We start from the raw sequence: 22,819 nt of genomic DNA on the forward strand, positions 1-22,819 counted from the left end.
ACGGACGATTCCTCTAGCTACGTATTAAAAAATCATAAAGTTAAGGGAAGACTCAAACCTCTCTTTAATCTATAGTATATCAGTCAGTATCCATCAGTGATAGGATAAGGATAAAATATGAAATTTTGTAAATATTTTAGGTTATTTGAACAAGATAAAATAACTATAGGACGAGGGCTATTCACGTAATTTGGCCGGAGAAAAATGATTATAGAAAAGTAGAATATATTTTTAAATAACCTCCATTAAATTATAGTTTTTAAATATATATTATATATATATATATAAAAGTCAATTTTAAATTAATTATTTTTGTTTAGAGAATTTAAAACTTGTTTTAGGGAAAATAAAAAAGAGAGCATTTCGTTCCACTTGATAGCTTTACTTTTGGAGTTAGTGAATATAATTTAATTTAAATTCTCTCTCTCCATTCAACCAATAGGAAATTCGGAAACTGACACGGTGGCATTAATTAATGTACATTAATTTTATAAATATCTTACTACTTAAAAGTACAAATTCTTATTTTATTAAATGCCTAAAAGAAAAAAAAATTAAATCATTAAATAATAATAATAATAAATCAGATATATAAATATATAGAATTTAAGAAAAGCCAGCTCTAACCTCATGTGCAAAGACAGACAAACTGTCATTTTTCCTTTGCCTTTTATTTTAATGTCGTTTTGATAACAAAGGAAACTTAAAAGCTACTATTGGTGATATTAACTAAAACAAAATGGATACTTATAACTATAAAAGCTTTTTAAGTTTCTCTAAGTTTATGTAAATCTTACCGCTTGTTTTTGTTACTTTCTTATGCTAAATTGTAAATGTTGTGTTTTGATTTTTACGTTTTTAAGATAGCTTAGTTCATTGAATATTAAATAAGTTTTAAATTAGAGAATTTAAAGAAAAAAGAAATGTTATCTGAACATATGAGGATGGGAAGTAATTGAGAAGTGGTTAGTAAAAAAGTTATTAGTACGGAACTAATGATTCCATTATTATTCATCTATCCCTACATTCCTACTTAAACACCCATACCCGCCGTTACTATCACCGCCACGTACAACCTACGCGCCACCATCTCGCGCGTTGTCTTCAACACTACTCCGACAAATTTTTTATTTTTTATTTTTTTTCTTTCTAAAATGCAAAAAATGAAAAGAACCCTTTGGGATAAATGAACCGGTAATCACCGTTTATAGTTAAACCCATATTAACCGGTAATGCCGGTCTCTACAATGCGCCGTCACAACTTAGATCCGACGGCTCTAAATTCATCTTCCGTACAAACTTAAACCGGACCGTCGAGAGAGAGAGAGAGAGACATTCACATATCATATCGCATAATTCGCATTATATGATACACAATTTGTTTAGAGAGAGAAAGGCGAAATTTAATTTTCTTTTTCTTTTTCTTTCTTCAAGGTTTGATCGTTGATGGAGCTTTGAAGATTGTCTTGTACTGAATCTACTTCATTTTGAGAGAGATAAAGCACAAAGAGAAAGTGATTTTGTTGGGTTTTTTTTTTGTTTTTGTTTTTGTTTTTGTTTTTTGAGTAAAGGAAGTTTTTCTTTCTACTGGTGGGTGTTTTTTGTTCGGAATTTCTTTTTAGTTCTTTTGTAGAATCGGGAAATCGAGGATTTCAGTTAGGGTTTTGGGTATTGTTGTGTTGCGAACTACTTTGGAAAGTCCGGTATTGGACTTATGTGAAGAATCGAAATGCCTGTTTGGAATTGTGTTTCGTCGGAATTCTAAATCCGATCTTGAAGTTGGTGGTTTCAATTGAACAGCTGATTAAATGGAAGTTGATTCGTCGATGGTTCCGGAGCCTGATCACGATCCGGCGGTGCAGAATCACACTACTGTTTCTTCTACTGCTGCTGGAGTGGATAGGGAGCAGCCTCAAGCCGGCGGTGGAACTTCGCCGCAGTCTATGTCGTTGCCTCAGCAGCAACAGACTGCTGTGCAGATGCAGCAGACCACGGTTGTAGGGCCTAGGTTGGCGCCTACGTACTCGGTAGTAAACGCGATAATTGATAAGAAGGAAGATGGACCGGGGCCGCGGTGTGGGCATACCTTGACGGCTGTGGGGTCTGTTGGCGAGGAGGGAACTCCGGGATATATTGGACCGAGGTTAATATTGTTTGGTGGTGCCACTGCGCTCGAGGGCAACTCTGCGGCTTCTGGAACTCCATCATCAGCTGGAAGTGCTGGAATCCGTATGTTAATTTTGCTAACTGTACTCTTCAATTGTTGAATTTATTTTCGGAGAGTGGTCATGGGGTGTGCGTTACATCGTGAAAGCTCCCATTTCTTCTTGGTGCTGATGGCGTTGGTGGGAGTTACTGCCTCCTTTTATTGTTTGGTTAAAACCCTAGTTTCACTTAACTCAACCAGATATAATGTATTAATGTATCCATAGGAGTTTATAGTTTGCAACACTCTTCTACTTGAATTTCTTTCTTCTGAAACTTGAATGTTGTGGTTTCTTGCCATTATAATTTATAACCTGTCAACTGGGAAGTTAAACCCTACTGTTTTATTGAGTACGTAGGGTTGCTAATTTTATTTGAATTTCAGATCCGTTTTTCCTGTAATTTCGTTGTGTTGATGTACAAAACAGCGTGTGTTGCTCTGAAGTTGTTTCTTTTCATCTATTGCCTACGTTTTGTTGTGTATGTCTGTGAAAGATACTTTAATCTAGTGGAACTAGAGGTGCAAATTTTCTAATCTGCTTGCATAGTATTCAAAAGTTTGGCCTAGTACAACTCAAGATGTTCAAACCCTTTTTTGGTATAATAAATTATGTGAGCAGCGCAGACAACTTTAATTCCACTTCAGTTTTGTAAGCTGCAGTTTGATCTCATGAGAGCTAATAGAACAATTCTGCATATGGTTTTTGATCCAGAAGTTTGTACTTTTATTTTTAATGCTGTAAACTATGCTTATTTTGTAGTTCCTTTGTTGCAGGGCTTGCAGGTGCCACTGCTGATGTGCATTGTTTTGACGTCTTAGCTAATAAATGGTCCAGGTAAGTCCTGGTCTTCATGCCCTCTCCGTATGATCTCCTTGTCTTCATCTGACATTGGTTTCCTCATCAAATATCTTCAGAATTACTCCACTTGGAGAACCGCCAACGCCAAGGGCTGCACATGTGGCAACTGCTGTTGGAACTATGGTAGTCATTCAGGTCAGCATTGTGGAATTTCTGGTTAAGTTTGTAAAATTTGCATGATCAGGGTTCTGTTAGGTCTTCGTTATGAATCTCTTACCTTTCTTATGATGCAGGGTGGAATTGGACCAGCTGGCTTGTCTGCCGAGGATCTTCATGTTCTTGACCTTACACAGCAGCGCCCACGATGGCATAGGTTAGACTTTGATGATGTGCTTTGTTCATTTTTGGATGTTGTTATAAGATATGCCTCGTATGACTATTTTCCTATAGAGTAGTTGTGCAAGGCCCTGGTCCAGGACCACGTTATGGACATGTGATGGCTCTAGTGGGGCAGAGATACCTCATGGCAATTGGTGGTAACGATGGTAAGCGATACTTTTTTTCTTTTTGTAATTTATAATATGTTCATCTAGTTGGAGTCCCACTCCCTTCTTTAAAGAGTGCTTCTTTATTTTGTGTGCGTGTTTTTTTTGGATCCCATTGGTTCCTTCATTTTTTCTCAATGTAAGTTGTTTTCGTAAAAAAAACAAATATGCTCATCTAATGCAACCAATGGTTGCTATTTCAGAAAATATCATTTTGTTCTTTTTGTTTATTATTTTACACAACATAAAATTTGGTCTATGTTGTAGGCAAGCGGCCTTTGGCTGATGTGTGGGCACTAGACACTGCTGCTAAACCTTATGAATGGCGGAAGTTGGAACCAGAAGGAGAGGGTCCACCTCCGTGCATGTAAGTTCCCTCCTATTGGCTCTCTATGTGGTTTTTGTCTTGGCAACATCTCCACTATCATTTGCTTTAGTGGTTTTACACCTCCAACTGATTTCCTTATTTAGTGGTTTACGGTATTGGCATAACATAAATCACAATTATGTTATCCTACAGAGTATCGATTTTTACTTCTTTCCAATGATTACTTTTTTTTGTGCTCAGAATTTGAAAGTAACTCTTCTTTCACTAATGCCAAACAAACCACCTCTTTTATGACTAGAAAAATTCACAATTTGAGTTCACCTATTTGGATTTCATTTGCATTTTTTGTCCAAATCATGTGGAACCAATTTTCTTCTTTAAAATATTATGAATTTCAGCCATTATTTGACACTTCTGATACCACTAGGTACGCAACTGCTAGTGCACGATCTGATGGTCTTCTTCTGCTATGTGGAGGGAGAGATGCTAATAGCGTGGTGAGTAAAACAATCGTTGTTGCATGGCACTTGACTTTGTTTAATGATTCAATATGGGATATGCTGTCATTCATTTAATCCTGACTTGAATAGATCCTTAGCACTTGCCACAGCTTGCTTTAGGGTTCATCACATACTCTCTATGGTATTCTTCCCCTTGTAATCAAGTGTAGATTTAAGTTGAATATTGATTTATGTTCTGAGGTTGAGATTAATGCATTGACACACTTGAACAGATAGAAAATCCCATTCTATTCAGTACTCTGGTAAAATTATATTAAAGATTATTATTTACTAAAGATGACCAGATGCATGCAATTAATGTATATCCTAGTGCAATTAATCAATAAGCCAAGGTCATAAAATCATAAGAAGTTTTTCTATCATATGAAAAATGTGTCACAATATCTATGAGTGATATCTTATTTTGTTTGTAAAATTAGTTGGGGTTTGCACTAGTTGACTCGTATACCCATGGTTAAAATGAAAGAAGTTTGACTTGCTAGATGCAAAAAAATGGGAGAAAGCTTCTTAGCTACATTTACTTTTGCGTTGAATGCCTTCATTTATTCTAAGTCTTAGAAGATTCACGTCATTGCAAAGAATTCATGCGTGGCATTTGACTATTTGGTTCTTTCAAATGAAGAAAAGGGGAAATAGTGTTTACCATAGCTAAAGCTATATTATTTTAGAAACACTTAAAATTGGTGCCGAACTAATATTCTTCTTACTATCTGTCTTCATTTCCTGCAGCCACTAGCAAGTGCATATGGACTTGCTAAACACAGAGACGGTCGTTGGGAATGGGCAATTGCTCCTGGCGTCTCTCCATCTCCTAGATATCAGCATGCTGCTGTTCGTCCATCCATTTTTAATTTTTCATTTTGTTCTCTCTCTCTCTCTCTCTGTCTCTCTCTCTCAACCTTTAATATTAAAAATATTTCTGCACTTCCTCTTATTTCAGGTATTTGTTAATGCACGGCTCCATGTCTCTGGAGGGGCCCTTGGTGGTGGGCGTATGGTAGAAGATTCATCAAGTGTGGCAGGTACTAAATGAGTATTATTGAGTATGAGCAATCTTCCCCTTTTGTTAACGTGTTCTGTGAGGTTGTTATTATGGGTTGCCCTTGCAAAATATGTTAGCATGAATAGAGGCTTTTATAAATCAACCTAGGTTGGGAAGAGTACATGACATGGGGGCTCAAGTTGAGAGGCCAAAGCATCATGAGTGGTTGTGTTATCATCACTTCTTCTTCACGTGTGAAGATTGTTTTTCATAGTACTGGTCTGTTCTGGGGTTTGGCTGATTGTTGATACTTGTATATGTTATTAAGCCAACAAACGTGGACATGATTAAAAATAAGGTGGATATTTACTGTTGTTATATATATATTTTAATTTTTTATTTCTAATTTCCCTGAAATACGCCTCCTCCCACCATTTCTGCTTGCGTCCCCTCACCTCATCTTAAACCTAGTTGTTGTTGCTTTGGATGTCACCATTGCCATTGCCACTTATTTGCTGTTTACATCCCGCCATCTTCCACCAACACCTCTACTTCTGTGATGGGTTCTCTCTCTCTCGTTTTGTGTGGGGGGGGGGGGGGGATTTTAGTTCTTTGTTTGGGTAATTTGAATTCTGCTCTGTATGGCCATTTGGGTTCAGTACATCAGTTCATCAGTCCATCACCCGTGAGTGTAATCTGCCACTTTGCTGCTTTTTTTTTGGAATAGCACCCTGTTTAGTTATGGGTTTACGATATTGTTTTGTCAGCAACACATTCGTTAGCATTTGGTTTGAAAGTGGATGTTCTGTATAGAAAATATGAGCAATAAGATGCTAATCCATCTTTCTCTCATTTGCTATGGTTTGAACATTCTTTAGTAGATTTATTACATTTCTTGGAGCATTCAGATTTCTTTGTACTTTGTACGAGATAGAGATGAATCAGATGATCATGGTACAACTCTGTTATTTAGGTTGAAATGTCGACTGTGTTGTATGGCCGCCTTTTGGAGGAAGGAAGTTAATCCATATTCCTGACTTCATGTGGGAATTTCTAAAAGTGGATTGTTTACCTTTTTTGGCTTTTGGTATATGTTACATGGATATCTTTGAAAATATGAAGATTTTATTGAATCTAAAATCCAGTTTAACCTCCCCATTGGACCATCCATAGAGACAGTAAGCTCTCTTAGATTTTGTGGAAGGACACTTAAAGTTTAACGATGTTTCAGAAATGGATTTTAATCTTGCCATTTTCCATTTCTATTGGGTGAAGAAGAATTATGAAATAGTGTGGATGGATGTAGTGTAGTATTCATCATTACCGAACTTTTCTTATGACAAGTGGATGAATCTTTAGGAAGGTTTTATAATAAATTGTTTGAGTCCCTTTTTTTTCTCACTCCGTTTATGATTGACAAAGCTTTACTTAGAAATGAGGACGGAAAACCTTTGAGTGGAATGGGTACACTTGGGAAATGGAAGTTCTTGAGGCAGTTTCATTTGGAAATTGAAAGGTGGGAAAGAATGTATTTTTGAAGCAATAGGAGAACATTTTGGGTGGTCTTATTAGTATTTCCTTTATAATTATGGCGCAAATTTGTTTGATTGTTTTGCAACTTATGCTGAAGTAATGAAGAAATTATGTGTATTTGTTCCAGCATTTATCAAGATAATGGATACAGAAAAAGGTGATATAGCCTAATTGGCTCAAAGAGTAATCCTCCAAGAATTAAGATCGTAAATCTTTTATTAGAATGATAATGTGCTTCATAAAGAAGGGAAGACTCCCATTTATAAAGTTAGTTGCATGTGGGTGTAAAAAAAGAATTAACTTAGAATATTACCCAATTAACCCATTCTTCCTATGTCAAGAGGAAATTCTTTGATGGTGTTTGGAAATATTTTACCTTTGGATCCCCCTGAAGCATTTATTGAAGATTTTTCTCCAGATGACTTTTTGAATCCTTTGGACTTAATAAGAAAGATTATAATCCTCCGAAGATATCATTTGATAAGTCACAATCATATGTTTGATTCTTGGTGGGGTTCCATATTTCTCATTGGGCATTGACTCTGAAAACTTTTTTTTTATTACGGCATATGCAACACTTTACTTGGTTGGAACCCCTTTCTTAGTAGGGTTTTCGTGGGCTTCGTCTTTTGTATGACCTTATTCTTCTTTTTCTTCTAAGAAACACTCAAATTTTGTTCCATTGAGGTTATGAAATCGTAATTGGGAGCCATTGCCATGAAAAATTACAAAAAGTAAGGCCAATTTGCTACGATAAACGTAAGGGTATAATCACAGAGGTATTAGGGAACATAATTGGCTCCTCAGTTTTTGGATACCTCATTTTAGAGAAATTTTGGTTGCTCCTTTGGTCTTTCATTGGTCTTTCTTATAGATTAGAAACATTTTGTATTAGCAAAATTTTTGCTGGGTGGTTTTGTTTATTTATTTATGTTTTCCTTCACTGTCTCAATGGGCCATTTGGGCACCAACTAGAAGTTGAAGTGGGTTATTATAGCTTATATGCATGTTTGGAGCATTAACTATTATAGTGGTCTGTACAATTGTTTATAACCTACAATTAAGTATACTAAATACTATTTCAAAACCTTCTTTGCTACAATATTTACCATTTTTACCCATCGTCTCTTTTTTTCTTTACTACAATGTTTGCTATTTCCTACTAGAACAAAAATAGTTTAAACCTCGAGTACCTATTAAAACCTTGACTAAAATAGTTTACATCATAAACACTAACTATTATAACTCACTGACTACAATAACCAACTTAGCATCCCAAATACCCCAGTAGAGTTTTGTTATTGCTGTCTCAGCTTGATCTAGTTTTTGTTTAAAGAAGCTTTTAGCATTGATCAATATATTTGTACTTCTTGGTGTTTGAAAGTCATTATTCTTTTCTGGTCTCCTTGCATTTCTATTATTTTTATTGCAGCTGTTATTTTCAATTGGTGTTTCCATTTCTCAAGGGTTCAAGTTTTTTGTCCTACTCATTATTTTCTTTCTCATCCTTTGGGGGATGGTATCCTCAAACAGTTTTCTTCCTTCTCATCATTCAATAAAAAGTCTTGTTAGAACTTTTTTTTTTCCTGAATTAGTACAAATAGATGTCAGAGGCATCTGATCCTTTTTCGGTTTGCAACAGTAGCAAAACTTTTCATGAAGTAGAATAACTGATTTACATCCAAAAAGGCAGAAGAGGGGCCTAAGGAACTGGAAGTTATAAAATGTGCTATTTTTATAAAGCATAAGCGTATTTACAAAAAGATGTGTTAGCATTCCAGTTGGGAGTAGTATAAACAAGAACAAGTATTTCAAAACATTGAACAATCTTCTTGTTGGGTTTGGCCGTTTGGTTCATATTGTATCTCTTTATATTCTTTGGATATTTCATTTGTTAATGAAATTGTTTCTTATCCAAGAAAAGTGAAAACCCCTACTGTTTTTTTCCTTCCATAATGCCCAAAGGCCCAAGATGGGATTTTCTCGAGAATTCTTGCTCTCTCTCTTGTTTTCCCTGGTTTTCCAAAGTAAGATTTGGTCCATGAAATGTTTACTGACAATGGGAGGCTCACATAGATGTTGAATCTGTTAAAAATGATTCATGGCGAGTTTCTTCATTGTTCTGGTCATTTTTCTGTTCAGCTTTGACTTATTGCGTTTGAACGACTTTCATTCAGTAAATCTTTGCAGAATTTGGTTAATGTCGATTTAACAAAAGAAGTTTGTGTTCTATTCAAGTCGTGTAGCATCAATTTCTTTCTTTTTCTTTTTTGAAATTGTGTTGGCCTTTCAGCTAGCATACAGCAGTTTCTTCTGTCTTTATGTTAACTCGATTATTTTATGTCTGCTAACCCTAGGATTTCATGCCTCTGGGAAGTATTACAAAGTTCTCATATTACTCTATTTACAGTGTTGGATACTGCAGCCGGTGTCTGGTGTGACATAAAATCTGTTGTTACCACTCCCAGGACAGGGAGATATAGTGCTGATGCAGCAGGTGGTGATGCTTCCGTAGAGTTAACTAGGCGTTGCAGGCATGCAGCTGCTGCTGTGGGTGACCTAATTTTCATTTATGGTGGTTTACGTGGTGGTGAGTCACAAAAGCTTTTTATTTATCCACTTGCATTACAAATTCTTGTTGTTCAGATTGATGATAAAGAGGGGTTTTCACTGGAAGACAGATGGTATGCCCAGAGAATATATAATGAAACTAGCACTATAGTGATGCAACCAAAGGGGAGACACCTTTACTTTGTTGTTTTTAAATGAAGAAAAGATTGGATTACCTAAGGCCCCAAGTTGCCAATGAACTCCACTTTTCTCTGGCAAGATTTGTTAAAGTAGAATACTTCCTTTATATTCTATTAAAGAAGTAGAATACTTCCATTAAAATATAAAGCCTCTTAGTAAGGCTGTAGTGAGGAAAAAAATGCTATCAGGGACCTTTGGATGTTTGGTTCCTCGTTCGTTTTCACATTTCTTTGTGGCTTCAATCTCAAAGATTTTTGCAATTATTGTATAACCATGATTTTGCATAGTTGTTAGAGCCCCTTCTTGTGAAGGGAACTTCCCTTTTTTGTTGGCTTGTTATTTTTGTTTGTCAGTGTATTCTTTCATTTTTTTTCTCAATGAAAATTGTTGCTTTTATCCCCCCCACCCCACCCCACAAAAGAAAAAAAAAAAAAAAAAAAAAAGAAAAAAAAAAAAAAAAGAAATCAGGGATCCTCCTTACCTGAACTTTAATATTTTACATTTTCACGTATATGGAAATCTTAGTTCGATTATCTTTTAGCTGTGCATTTTTTCAAAGTGGATTATAATTTAATTATGATGAATCATAGCAGGCAGAGTATCTTTGCTGTAACTCCAATGGGAGACATGATCTTAGCTACTTTAGACAATCTGGGGAAATGCATCACTATGAGTATGTTGTGTATTCAATGATGCTGAGATGACTGATGAGATTCTAGCTTTGTGTTAATTTTTCTTTTAGGAGTGTGATATTCTAACAAAGTGATTCTTCTTAATATTTGCCATGTCTAAATTTTGTTCATAGAAACAGTAGACTTCTGACTGTTCGAAAGGCAGAACTTATCAAGCTGATAAGTATTTTGTTCATGAGATTTCATAGAGCATCTGTACCTCAGAATTCATAATACGTGGTGCGGTAATATTTTTTCATATATCCTACAGGTGTTTTGTTAGATGACCTTCTAGTTGCTGAAGATATGGCTGCTGCTGAAACAACAAGTGCGGCTTCACATGCAGCAGCAGCAGCTGCTGCATCTGTTCAACCTGGACGATTACCACCCAGGTATGGGTTCACTGATGAAAGAGCTAGACAAGCAATGCCAGAAGCTGCTCCTGATGGTTCAGTGGTGCTGGGAAATCCTGTTGCTCCTCCCGTGAATGGTGACATGTACACTGATATAAGCACTGAAAATGCGATGCTTCAAGGCCAACGGTTAGTAAACTTTCTCTTAGACTAGATTCTCAATTCTCAACTTGTATTGAAATGTCCTTAATCAGAATCCTGGAACTGAATCACAATAATACTGTGCAGGCGAATGAGTAAAGGTGTTGAATATTTGGTTGAGGCATCAGCAGCAGAAGCTGAGGCTATCAGTGCTACATTTGCCGCAGCTAAGGCAAGACAAGTCAATGGGGAAGTTGAGCTCCCTGATAGGGATCGAGGGGCAGAGGCTACTCCAAGTGGGAAGCAGATTTCTAGCTTGATAAAGCCTGATTCTACTGGATCAAATAGCATTGCTCCTGCTGGAGTTAGGCTGCATCATAGAGCTGTTAGTATATGTTATAACTACTAAGGATGTTTGGCGCTTATACATGTACATATATATTAATAGAAAAGTGGCTGTGTACTAAAAGTGCTGTTCTATGTATTTTTACATTTGCATTATCAGGTGGTGGTTGCTGCTGAGACTGGTGGAGCTCTAGGTGGCATGGTCAGGCAACTTTCAATTGATCAGTTTGAAAATGAAGGTCGGAGGGTAAGCTATGGGACTCCTGAGAATGCAACTGCAGCAAGGAAACTATTAGATCGTCAGATGTCCATCAACAGCGTGCCCAAGAAGGTATGTAAGGATCAGATCATTATTATTTTAGTCCTACGAAAGTTGTGCAGAATTATTGTGTTGAATGTTCATTATACTCACAATGATGCATATATCTTCCAAGCATATCTGCCATAACTTGTAAAAGAGCTTTGGTATAAGTTTATGGTGAATTGTACTCTGATTTGTGAATTTTTTGTGCCACTTGTTTCCCTAAATTATCTTTAAACATGACAATTTAGGAAGCCTTCCAGAATTTTAATTAGGTTGTCAATTGCTCACTTATGTACTTCTACAAAATAATGAAATGTCAATTTTCATCTTTATATTGTAAAAGCCTTTCCTTCAAACTTGGGATCCCGTCTATCCACCATCCTACTCAATCAACATATCTGCCAATATCCCAATAGAAAAGGGGAGGAAGGGTCTCTTCTCTCAACCTCTTTTGATGCAACTACCTTTCTAGTAAGTTATATAGAGAATTTGGTTTAGTTGGTGCACCTTTTATCCACATCTTCAATTTCCAAATTATTTTCTTTTCATGACTGTTAGGAACATCTCCCACCCCACCATATCTTATGTTTGAGCTCTCTTCTATTCCTCCACTGCTCAACTGCTCTCAGCGTTGTATGGAAGCAAATAAAATCCTCTGTTAAGGAATCATTTGGATGTCCCTTCCAATTGGATCAGATTCAAAATTCAGCTTGAACATGTTTCAAAACATTTTTCAAATGATTATGTTTGTGAATGTGTCTTCCACTCAATATTTTTTAGTTGCTGCGACAGTTTACCTTCTCAACCAAAGATTGTCTTCCACAGAAATCAGGCTCCAGTATCACCCATTACCCCAAGTTCTTAGGATGTTCCGCAATCTTTTTACATTGTCTCATTCTCCTTGATGAAAGCTTTGCCAATTGCCAGGTCACCAACTGGATGGATGAAGTCCATTATCTCAATCTCCTTCCTTTTACGATGATCTTCTTATCATAGTCAACTTTTTCTGGTTTGCTAAGAGTAGTGTTAGAGGTCTCTGGAATGATGCAGAATGGGTAATGAAAAAACTTGTTTTGAACCTGAGCATATGGCATTGTTTCTCCCCCCTCCAGATATTACTCCTCTAGTTTCTTTGTCCAACAACATTTTCTTTTTGGCACAATCATTCTTTTCTTCCACACGACTACTTTGCTTCAATCCCATTTCCTTCTTACATGTAACATATTAGTCTTCAGCGTGGATATTTGGTCAATTTAAAGCAATATTTTATAAGGCCTTGCATTGCAGACTTAGGGGTGCAAATTTTTAGCCTCGAGTCTTATACCTTCTTTCGTTTATGAAAGACTGCCTCAGTATTTATGCACAATGTTAGGAATAACATTGGTTGCAATTTTCTTCTTTTTCTTTTGTTTATTTATTATTATTTTTTAGTTCACTTATGTATTTAATAAAAAGCATCTCATTTTGCTTACTACGTTATCACCCAAGATTAAATTTCTTCGAAGATAAATTAGAGAAAGCCCATATTAAATAAATGATAACAATAACGATGATGAGAATGACCTTTAACAAATTTAAGTTATATTTGATAGATGAGATTTCTATCCTTTTTATATCTCTTGCGTAATTAATAATGATTTTGTCCATTTATTTTTAATTTAAGTCCATGGCTTACATTTTATACTGTTTGAGGCCATGCCTCGTCTCCTTTCAAGAAAACCCTAAAGCTGGCCGTTAATTGAAGGAGGCAGATGATACTCACTTAATTGCTAGTGTTCCACTATGCACTTTTTTTCTTTGATTCCCGTTATTGTTTTGGTTTGATATAGCATGCTTTCTTCTTTTATGTTTTCAGGTGATAGCACATCTTCTAAAGCCTCGTGGTTGGAAGCCTCCTGTTCGCAGGCAATTTTTCTTAGACTGCAATGAAATAGCCGATCTTTGTGATAGTGCTGAGAAAATATTTTCAAGTGAACCTAGCGTTCTTCAGCTTAAGGCTCCTATCAAAATATTTGGTGATCTACACGGTCAATTTGGGGACCTTATGCGCCTATTTGATGAGTATGGTGCACCTTCAACTGCTGGGGATATTGCGTAAGTAAAGAATTGTTTGGTTCTATACATAAAGACAAATATGAATCTTCAATAATCTTTTTTTTAGTCTATTTCCGTAATATCTTTTGATGAACAACTGTCAGATATATCGATTATCTCTTCTTAGGAGATTATGTTGACAGAGGTCAACACAGCCTTGAAACTATCACCCTTCTACTTGCTTTAAAGGTACTTGAGTAATGTGCCTTGTGTTAGTTAAATATCAATCTATCACATACTGTTCCTTGATAGGCTGATTTTTTGTACATTTTTACTGCAGGTTGAGTATCAGCAGAATGTACATTTGATACGTGGAAACCATGAAGCTGCTGATATTAATGCTCTTTTTGGCTTCCGGATTGAGTGTATTGAGCGGATGGTATTATTATTGTATACACCCGTGTATATTCATGTTTCATCATGTAAAATGGTTATAGCTACTCATTTCATTTCTTACCGAACAGGGAGAGAGGGATGGAATTTGGGCATGGCATCGGATTAACCGATTATTTAACTGGCTTCCTCTAGCAGCTTTAATTGAAAAGAAAATAATTTGTATGCATGGTGGTATTGGTCGGTCAATAAATCATGTACAGCAGATTGAGAATATTCAACGTCCAATTACGATGGAAGCTGGTTCAATTGTCCTCATGGATTTGCTGTGGTTAGTGCATTTCTATGCAGTTGTTTTCAACTCTTTTGACTAAGCTGAGTAATGATCTTAATACATATCTGGTATGCTGTTCTCTTCAACACTTGTAATCATGCCAATGTACTTATTGCATGTATTGATATGAAATTTTACAGGTCCGACCCTACAGAAAATGATAGCGTGGAAGGACTGCGGCCAAATGCTAGAGGTCCGGGCTTAGTCACTTTTGGGGTGAGTGTAAAATGTGTCATAGATAGTTCACACCGTCTTTTGCATATTACTGAGTACATTTGGTTCCAGCATTAATAACATCCGAACTCTGGAAAAAAGATCATGACAACATCAACGCTTTCTTAATATGGAGGAAACTAATCTAAATACTAGTTGAAGATTGACCTTCTGATGCTAAACAAATACAATGTTGTTGATGGGGTTTAATGAAATTAAGGGAGCCACGAAAGGAATGTTGGTGGTATTTACGTTGGGGAATAGTCGTGATGACATTTTTTGTGATTTTCTGTTTTAGAAAGTTGTAGGGAAAGGTAGAGAGATTACTAGCCCTATATATTATCAATGTTAGGTTGGGAGCATTTTGTATTTGCCTCGGGAAATTTTCTTTACTTGATGTCAAATTATCAATATGATGCAAGGGTTACCTTACATTCTCTTTCACCCTTGATTAAAAGATATATTAATTATGCCTTTTGCGTAATGGCTCGTGAGTAGCTCCATGCATCATCCATGACTTGTTAGCTCATTTACTAATTATTTACTTTCGTTCGTCTTTTGAGATTTTCAGCTTTGAAGTCCATTGGAAATAGCTTCTTAATGTCTATTAGTAACACATCTGTTCACCATAATTTGGAACTCTGTTGATTTTGACAAATGTTTATCAAATCACGTTTCAAGTACAATGCAGAATTGGCCGTTATGGTAAAATGATCATATGGAATTGTTGTCACTGCAGCCTGATCGTGTCATGGAATTTTGCAACAATAATGATCTCCAGCTGATAGTTCGCGCCCATGAATGTGTTATGGATGGTTTTGAACGTTTTGCTCAAGGGCATTTGATTACACTTTTCTCGGCCACAAATTACTGCGGTATTCTTCTTGCTTGGTTTTTATTTCTGGGATTTGTGAAGACTTCGCTGATATAATTCCGGTTCTTGCATACAGGCACTGCAAATAATGCTGGAGCTATTTTAGTTCTCGGTCGAGATCTTGTTGTTGTTCCAAAGCTAATTCACCCTTTACCACCTGCAATGACTTCCCCAGAGGCATCTCCAGAACGTCATTTAGAAGACACGTGGATGCAGGTGCTGCTGATATATTCATTCACAATACTTTCTCTTCCCTTTTGTTTGTATGTTGTCAATACTGATTCCATTTTATTGGTATTCCACGAACTCAGGAGCTGAATGCCAATAGACCTCCAACGCCAACTAGAGGCCGTCCTCAAGTAACCAACGACCGGGGTTCCCTTGCATGGATATAGCACATTACTTGACACGTCACTTAGTTTATATCAAGTCTAGCCTCATGCTACTACCAATATGGCAGTTCTGGTGTAATGTATAGAACACACGCCCCCCCTTTGCCGAGTACCAGAACTTTGTGATAGTTGTTCTAATGGATATACGAAGGCTGGAATTCCAATATTCACACACCTTCAATAAGCCACCAAAAGGATTGTATAGATTCAAGAATCAGGTTGTTGGTGGCAGTGATGTTTAAAATGTTTGATGCGCGCTACAACTACAAGATGTCGGGTTGACCCTTGTATCATCCAATATCGGGTCACAAGCACAGGTGGTAGATGGTCTTTGTTGTTATTATTATTATTATTATTATTATTTTTGGTCCTATAGGTATTTACCATTTTCCAATGGTAGTTTTACAATTTTTGTTCTTTGGTGTCTATTATTTTCCCCATTTTTAGTGGACTTGCGATATGATGGTGGGGTGTGATTTGGTAGTGAAAGTAAAACGTCTATTTGTATCATAGAGGTTGTTGCTTTGTTTCTTTGTACAATGTAATTGTGTGGAGAAAGAAACATACTTTTTCAACTTTGTCATGTCAAGAGAGTTACCAAGTTTTGAGTAGTGAATGCCATTATTATTTTTTCTCTTTTTTCTTTCCCCCCCACTCCTTTAATCATCTTAAAGTGTATGTGTTCAAAACTAAAAACACCCTTACACATCTACATTTACTTAAAATTTTAGTACTAAGCCTACCCTAAATTGGTTAAATTTTGTATAAAATGTTGATTTTGAGTGAAAGTATGAAAAATAGCATTTTAGTTAAGGTATTGGTTAAGTTAGGCTCAAATTTGTCGAGTATTATATGAATGCATTTGGGACCCTCATTCAACAAATATATATATGGTATGATATGGATGAAAACAGTTACTCCGTTAGGGTCTCGTTTTCTAGAGTTCGAAGAATTGCATTAATCGATAACCTCCTAAAGAAAAAATATGAGCCACCAAAATCTTTCTATCCAACTCAGCAAAACGATGAGCCACCAAAGATAAAAAGAACAAACAAAGAATTATCATTTTCAATCACGAAAAAACTTACCTAAATTTTCTCAACAAATAGACTAATTTGAATTATAGAAAAGATCAATTAATTTTGATCTATCTTTTCCCTCCTACTAGTCTTTCTCAGAATTGACCCAAATTCTTAATTCGTCTTTATTTTTGTGTTTTGAACTCAAACAACATATTAACACACTGAAACCTCATTAAAACTATGTTTGAAAACAAGACCTTGTTAAAATATTCTAAGTTCTATTAGCGGTCTTATTATTCTCTCTCTTTTGGCCATAACTTATATATCTTAGAGATCGGAGAAAGAAGAAGGTATCGAAGAATATGATAAGGGTAAAAATGTTTTCCACAGAGGAAATGAAAGAAGAAGAAATTTAATTTGTGAAAATGAGGCAGTCGAAAACAAAAACTGATGGAGGAAAACTGAACAAATACTCCAATAAGCGACAATGTTTATGTGTTTTTTTAATAAGAGAGCTACTGAAGAGTCAAGGTCCAAAAAAGAAAGCAAATCAATTAAAAGTGAATCTAAAAAGATATCAATATTTAATATGATATAATTTATGTAGTTCATAGTACTGTAATACCTAAATTTCATTCATCAAAATTTTATAGGATAGGAGAGAAAGAAGTGCAAATAGAGCACCACACCCAAAAAGAAGGTATTCCTTCCGACTACTTTGTTTGTGATTTATATGTTCTAATATTCTTATACATATTAATGTATACACAACATCTTCCTTATTCAGAAAGCTAAACCTGAGAAGAATTTTTCAGTAAAAAGATCAAATATGAATATGGTGTTTAGAAACGAAACCAAAAGGAAACGATGTGTGATGCATAATGTATAGTACGATCGATATATTAGTATTTATACATTGAAATATGACTGTATATATTTATACATTTGCAGGCTTCACCTTTGCTTTTAAAGAGGGATAAATGGTCTAGGATTACAGAAACTGAATAATATTTACACTAGGTTTGAATATGTATTAAGTAATATAGAAAGAAGACTGGTTGATGAAAAGAAAAATGGAAAAGTTTAAGGAATCACATTTTGGAACTTTCTTAGAACTTAAAATTATAACAAAATTTCCAATTATATAAGCACCTATACCCTAAAAAATATAGTACACTTTTGGAATAAGGGAGGTTCAGAGAATAACATGGCTAAATTATGTGTCATTTGACATCATTAAATAGATGTTCGTTCGTGTTCTTTTCTATTTAAAGACTCAAAAGAAATCAAAGATGAAGGATCGGCTGAAATGACTAAACTGTACTTTTTGTCAAACTTTGGACAAACGTTTAGAAACGAATTGAAATTATATATACCATACTAGGTTTTATAGTATATATATTATCCAATTACAATGACAAGGATTACTTTTCAACGTTTCAAATATTCATTGCTTTGCTTTGTGATAGATGTGTATGAAATGTGGAATAGAAATAATTGGTTATCAACAATGTTCATATGTGACATAATTCAACTTTTAGGGGTATATGATTTGATAGATTTTGAGAGGATTATATGAAACGAGTTTTGTTATGTAGTATATACAAAATAATTAGATATATAGCATAAGTCAATTTTATAAATTGTATGAGATTTATAATATTCGAAACGGTGTAGTGTAGATACATTAATTTAAATTAATGACGTATTAACATGTAATGGATCGAAATTTCTGAGGTTAGATTATGCACATTTTCCTTTCATATGAATCGACAATAATTGATGAAGAAAGGGTTGTGGTATTTCCATATCATCTTATTTCTTTATTTTACAATTTCAATTCAATCAACCACAAAGTTTATGTTTTCTTTTTCTTTTTAATTTTCTTTTAAGACAAAGCAAAGTTTAGGATTTTATATCATAGAATTATTAGTCAAGAGATATGATTGACTTTAATTTGCTTAGTTTAGGGGTATATAAATGAGTTTTTTTTTTTCTTCACGTTTGTTTTCATTGATTAGACCATTTTTTAAGACTAAATTTGATTAACAATAATTAAGATGAAACAATTCGGTAAAATTCTTTAAGTTCAAATCAATTTTGATTTTGTTGAGTTTTCTGTCAATATTTTCAAATTTGGAGTGCCCAACTCAACAAATAAATCATTATCTTTGACTGGTCATTTTAAAAAATAAAAGGGTCTAAAATAGAATAGTCTAAATTGCTACGTAATATTATACAATAAATTTTTCTTTTTAATATATTACATAGAAGTCTTAAATAAACCAACATTTTTCAATAAAGAACGGACGAATTTAACTTATTACCCAAATTTCATTAATCTTGAATAATATTTTCCTTAATTATCAATAACCATATTTATTATATCAATTGCAACTTACTTAATTATTAGTATATGTATATATATATATATATATTAATTTAATATTTATTACCTTTAGAATGATTTAAATATGGTATACATTTTTATAATAATTTTAATTATCTTAAAAAATAAATATTTTAAATTTCATTTCTAATCAAAAGTTATTTTCTCACGATCATCAATTCCGGCGTCGACATTCTTCCCCGATTTCTATTAATTCTTTTTTTCATATATTATTTATTCTTCCACTTTGTAGCATACTTTTTTTCCTTAAAAAATTTGTTCTTTCTTTAGGGTATATATTTTTTTAAAAAAAATTTGTTCTTTCTTCCTTCGTTTCGTAACATATATTCTGGTAATGTTTCTCCTATTTTGATTTTTCACATATGCTATTGAATAATACATGTATGTTTTGTGATTTGTTACATATATACTACTGTATATATTCAATAATACATACACAGATTTTTTCTCATATTCTGTAATTTTTTCTTAATTTATATACTATTGCATATATTCAATAATTACCGCATGTTCCGATCATCTTATTCATATTTTTGTTTAATAAAGTTTTCGTGAACAATATATATATTTAATTGTTGAGATAATGTGCAGGCGAATGAACGAAATAACGAAACTAGATGGAATTGGTGAAGAAATTCAATTGATTTCTGGCTAATGATGTAACAAAATTGGTGGAGAAATTGGATAATGTGCGGCGACGGACGACGGAGATGAGAAATTAAGTGGAGATGATTTGATTAAGAAGTAAATTTTTGAAAAATATTTCCATATTCAAAGATATATTATAAATAATTAAATATATGATTTGATTATCATTTAAAATCCATTATACAAGGCAACGTTTTTTTTTTAATAATAAATATTTTACATTAATTAAAAACATAATTAAAAAAGTTATATTTTAGACCATAATAATAAATATAATGTAAATAAGGTAAAAAATATTTATTAATTACGAATTACCTGTATAATTAAGGTTAATCATAAGAATAAAATTGTCCTAAAAATATGTGAATTCTTAATTAAGTCAAAAAATTCCTAATTCAAAATTTCAATCTATTTAGGATAATTCATAATTAAGATTATATTCATGTTATAAAATGAATGTAATTATTTGGAAGGAAAATAGAAATGGTAGTTTTTAGATATTTATTTGCATTAATATAATAAAAATTGGAAAAGAACACCATGAATTCAAAAAGGAAAAACCTTAGTATAAGAAAGTAAAGCAACCCCATAATCAGTGTTGGATTATGATGTTGCAAAAATGGAAGACCAATTGATACAAACTTGACTCATAATTAAACCCTATTGGTTACATCATCAATAACCAAAGGCAAAAAAAAAGGGAAGAAAAAAAAAAGTTATTTTTAAAGTTATTGGAAGAAAAAAAAAACCCATCAAAATGTATGGGACAGACAAGAAGACAGTCCAATGGGTCAAAGATCAGCCTATGATTTTGTTCAGCTTTGAGACATCTCACGAACTTAAAAATGAAATCATAATGTACACTTCTTTTTTTTTTTTTTTTCTTTTTTGTTTTGCTCTTTTTTGGGTCATTTTCTTCTTCTTTTTCTTTTTCTTTTCTTTTCCCACTTTGATTTCTCTAATTTGTAAAATTTTGCTAATAATTTTCTATCGTCTTCTTCGATAGCCCCTCTGTTATTGCTTTTTTGAGTGAATAGTAAAGAAATGGCTGAGAGATTTAACAATTTTCAGAATTAATATGTATGGAGATTTGGATATGGAGGTTTTCCGGTGAACGTCGATGGTGGTTTAGGTGGTGGCAATGCAACACGGCTCCCGGAGAAGAACAGACCTTCTTGGAACTTTACAACCATTCGATAATGGAACCAAATAATCTCCTCTGTTTCCTTTCAGAACCAAAATTTGCTGTTTCTCATCCGTCATTTGATTGTTTGAAGAAATTAGTTTACGGGTTATTTGAGTTTGTTGTTGGCCATTTGGGTTTTGAATTCCGGCTGATTTTCCGGTGGGTTTTGATCTCCAGTAGTATTCGTATGCATTCAGAAAACTTCCTGCTGTCGCCGCCGTGAGCGGCGGCGGACGCGGTGGAAGTGATTGGGAGAGTGGAGTAGTAGTTGGTGTCTCTAAACCATCTTTTTCGTTTGTCCATGTCGGATTCCGATTGATTAATCCATTAGTCTTCTTCATCATATTCGTTAATCGGTGGAAGTTCATAACAGAGCTCGACAATCTCGGAGTTTTCTCTATCGGAATTTCCAATTCCTCGACTTCCAAACTATTCTCATCATTACCCACTTCAACAATCTCCGATTCTTTCACTTCCTCAAACTCCCCAGCAATCAATTCTTCCAACTCTTCTTCTTCCTCCTCTTTAACCAATAAATTTGCCGGAGTTGTAAACAAAGAGAGAATTAAACGACCATCTCTGCGTTCAGCACGAAAGTTTTTCCTCGACGGAACAGAGACAGCGTCGAGAATCAATCGACCATCTTTCCGGCGAGACTGAATGCCGATAGACACACCATCAGGGGAATCAAGAGAAGAAATTAGCGGCGGAAAAGACCTCGGTGGCGATTTTTTCCGGGAAAATTTGACAGGCTTCCATTCAAAAGTGTCGATATCATCAGAGCAATCCGTTTCCGTCATGAGTCCATCAAAATCTCCATCCTCAGAAGAAGGGTAGGAGGAGAAGCCATCAGAGCCGGTTTCAGAACCAAGACTCTCAGTACAAATCTGAAGACTGATATCACTAAGAGAGTGAGAAGTTTTTTTGAGAAGAGGATGAACATAAGGAGGAGGAGGAGGAGGAGGAGCAACAACCGACGATTTAGGAGGATCATCAGAAAGAGAGTTGTGAAGGAGAATTGAGGACCAAGAAACAGAATCATCATCATCATCATCATCATCATCAACAACAACAACCCCTTGTTTTGAACACTCAATCTTGTTGTGATGGAATGCTTGGGAAGAAGGAATCTTCTTGATGGGGGAACACCATTTGGTGGAGGACATGTCGGCGGAAAGAGTTCTTCTCAAGGAAGGGGGAGGAAGTGAAGGGTAATGGTGATCGGAGGAAGGAAGAATGGTGAGAATGCCTTGTTGTTGAAGGGAATTGTAGCTGTGAAGAGTTTTCATAATGGAAACAAAGTGAAGGATTTTTTGGGTTTTGGGTTTTGTGTTTAGGGAATTGCAAAAAACAGGAATGGAGAGAGGCTGAAGCTTCAAGAGGCTTAGCAAAGAGAAGGGGAAGGGGGAGAGGGTATTTGTAGCAATTGGGGAAAAATGGAACCATGTCCCCTGGGACCCACACACACACAACAAAAACACAACACTCATAAAAATTACTCCTCTTTCCATTTATGCCTTTATCTACTAATATCTCTCATCTCATCCCCTCCCTATTTTCACCTTTCATATCAAAATCAAATTAATTCATGTCTTCAAATATCCAATACAAATACAAATTTTAAATTCAGATGTTAATAAATTTTTTGTTCATATTCACATTTTAAAAATCTTCAAATAATTCCAATTTATTATTATTATTATTATTATTATTATTATTTTTTTGAGATTGCATACGTTCAAAATTAAGTTGAATAAATGTTTGAATTCCTTTTTTTTTTTTTTAAGAAGAAAAAAAACCGACCAGAAATACACTAAAAAATTGACCTAAAAAC

The 22,819-nt window shown here is 34.6% G+C and overlaps 2 protein-coding genes across 2 annotated transcripts; one reads left to right on the plus strand and one right to left on the minus strand.

Annotated features, from left to right (window-relative positions):
- Positions 1-1,364: 1,364 nt before the first annotated feature.
- Positions 1,365-16,355, plus strand: LOC103491436 (serine/threonine-protein phosphatase BSL3). Its single transcript, XM_008451378.3, has 21 exons — positions 1,365-2,229; positions 2,981-3,041; positions 3,122-3,200; positions 3,299-3,378; positions 3,456-3,550; positions 3,818-3,917; positions 4,306-4,375; positions 5,129-5,230; positions 5,340-5,421; positions 9,325-9,504; positions 10,608-10,878; positions 10,978-11,215; positions 11,336-11,506; positions 13,335-13,573; positions 13,678-13,762; positions 13,854-13,952; positions 14,038-14,237; positions 14,381-14,456; positions 15,193-15,328; positions 15,404-15,543; positions 15,639-16,355. The coding sequence occupies exons 1-21, from the start codon at positions 1,809-1,811 to the stop codon at positions 15,720-15,722; spliced, it is 3,009 nt and encodes a 1,002-aa protein (XP_008449600.1). The 5' UTR covers positions 1,365-1,808; the 3' UTR covers positions 15,723-16,355.
- A 3,989-nt stretch (positions 16,356-20,344) lies between these two features.
- LOC103491435 (protein FAF-like, chloroplastic) lies at positions 20,345-22,387 on the minus strand. Its single transcript, XM_008451377.3, has one exon. The coding sequence runs from the start codon at positions 22,272-22,274 to the stop codon at positions 20,928-20,930; it is 1,347 nt and encodes a 448-aa protein (XP_008449599.2). The 5' UTR covers positions 22,275-22,387; the 3' UTR covers positions 20,345-20,927.
- Positions 22,388-22,819: the final 432 nt, after the last annotated feature.

This window comes from Cucumis melo, chromosome 5 (assembly GCF_025177605.1).
Source record: "Cucumis melo cultivar AY chromosome 5, USDA_Cmelo_AY_1.0, whole genome shotgun sequence".
Classification (NCBI taxonomy): domain Eukaryota; kingdom Viridiplantae; phylum Streptophyta; class Magnoliopsida; order Cucurbitales; family Cucurbitaceae; genus Cucumis; species Cucumis melo.

Bases quoted from the DNA above. Each gene is read 5' to 3' on its own strand.
- LOC103491435 (XM_008451377.3), bottom strand. From the start codon at position 22,274: ATGAAAACTCTTCACAGCTACAATTCCCTTCAACAACAAGGCATTCTC.
- LOC103491436 (XM_008451378.3), top strand. From the start codon at position 1,809: ATGGAAGTTGATTCGTCGATGGTTCCGGAGCCTGATCACGATCCGGCG. The intron at 3,042-3,121 runs GTAAGTCCTGGT...AAATATCTTCAG, and splicing joins TTAGCTAATAAATGGTCCAG to AATTACTCCACTTGGAGAAC. The intron at 9,505-10,607 runs GTGAGTCACAAA...TATATCCTACAG, and splicing joins TTATGGTGGTTTACGTGGTG to GTGTTTTGTTAGATGACCTT.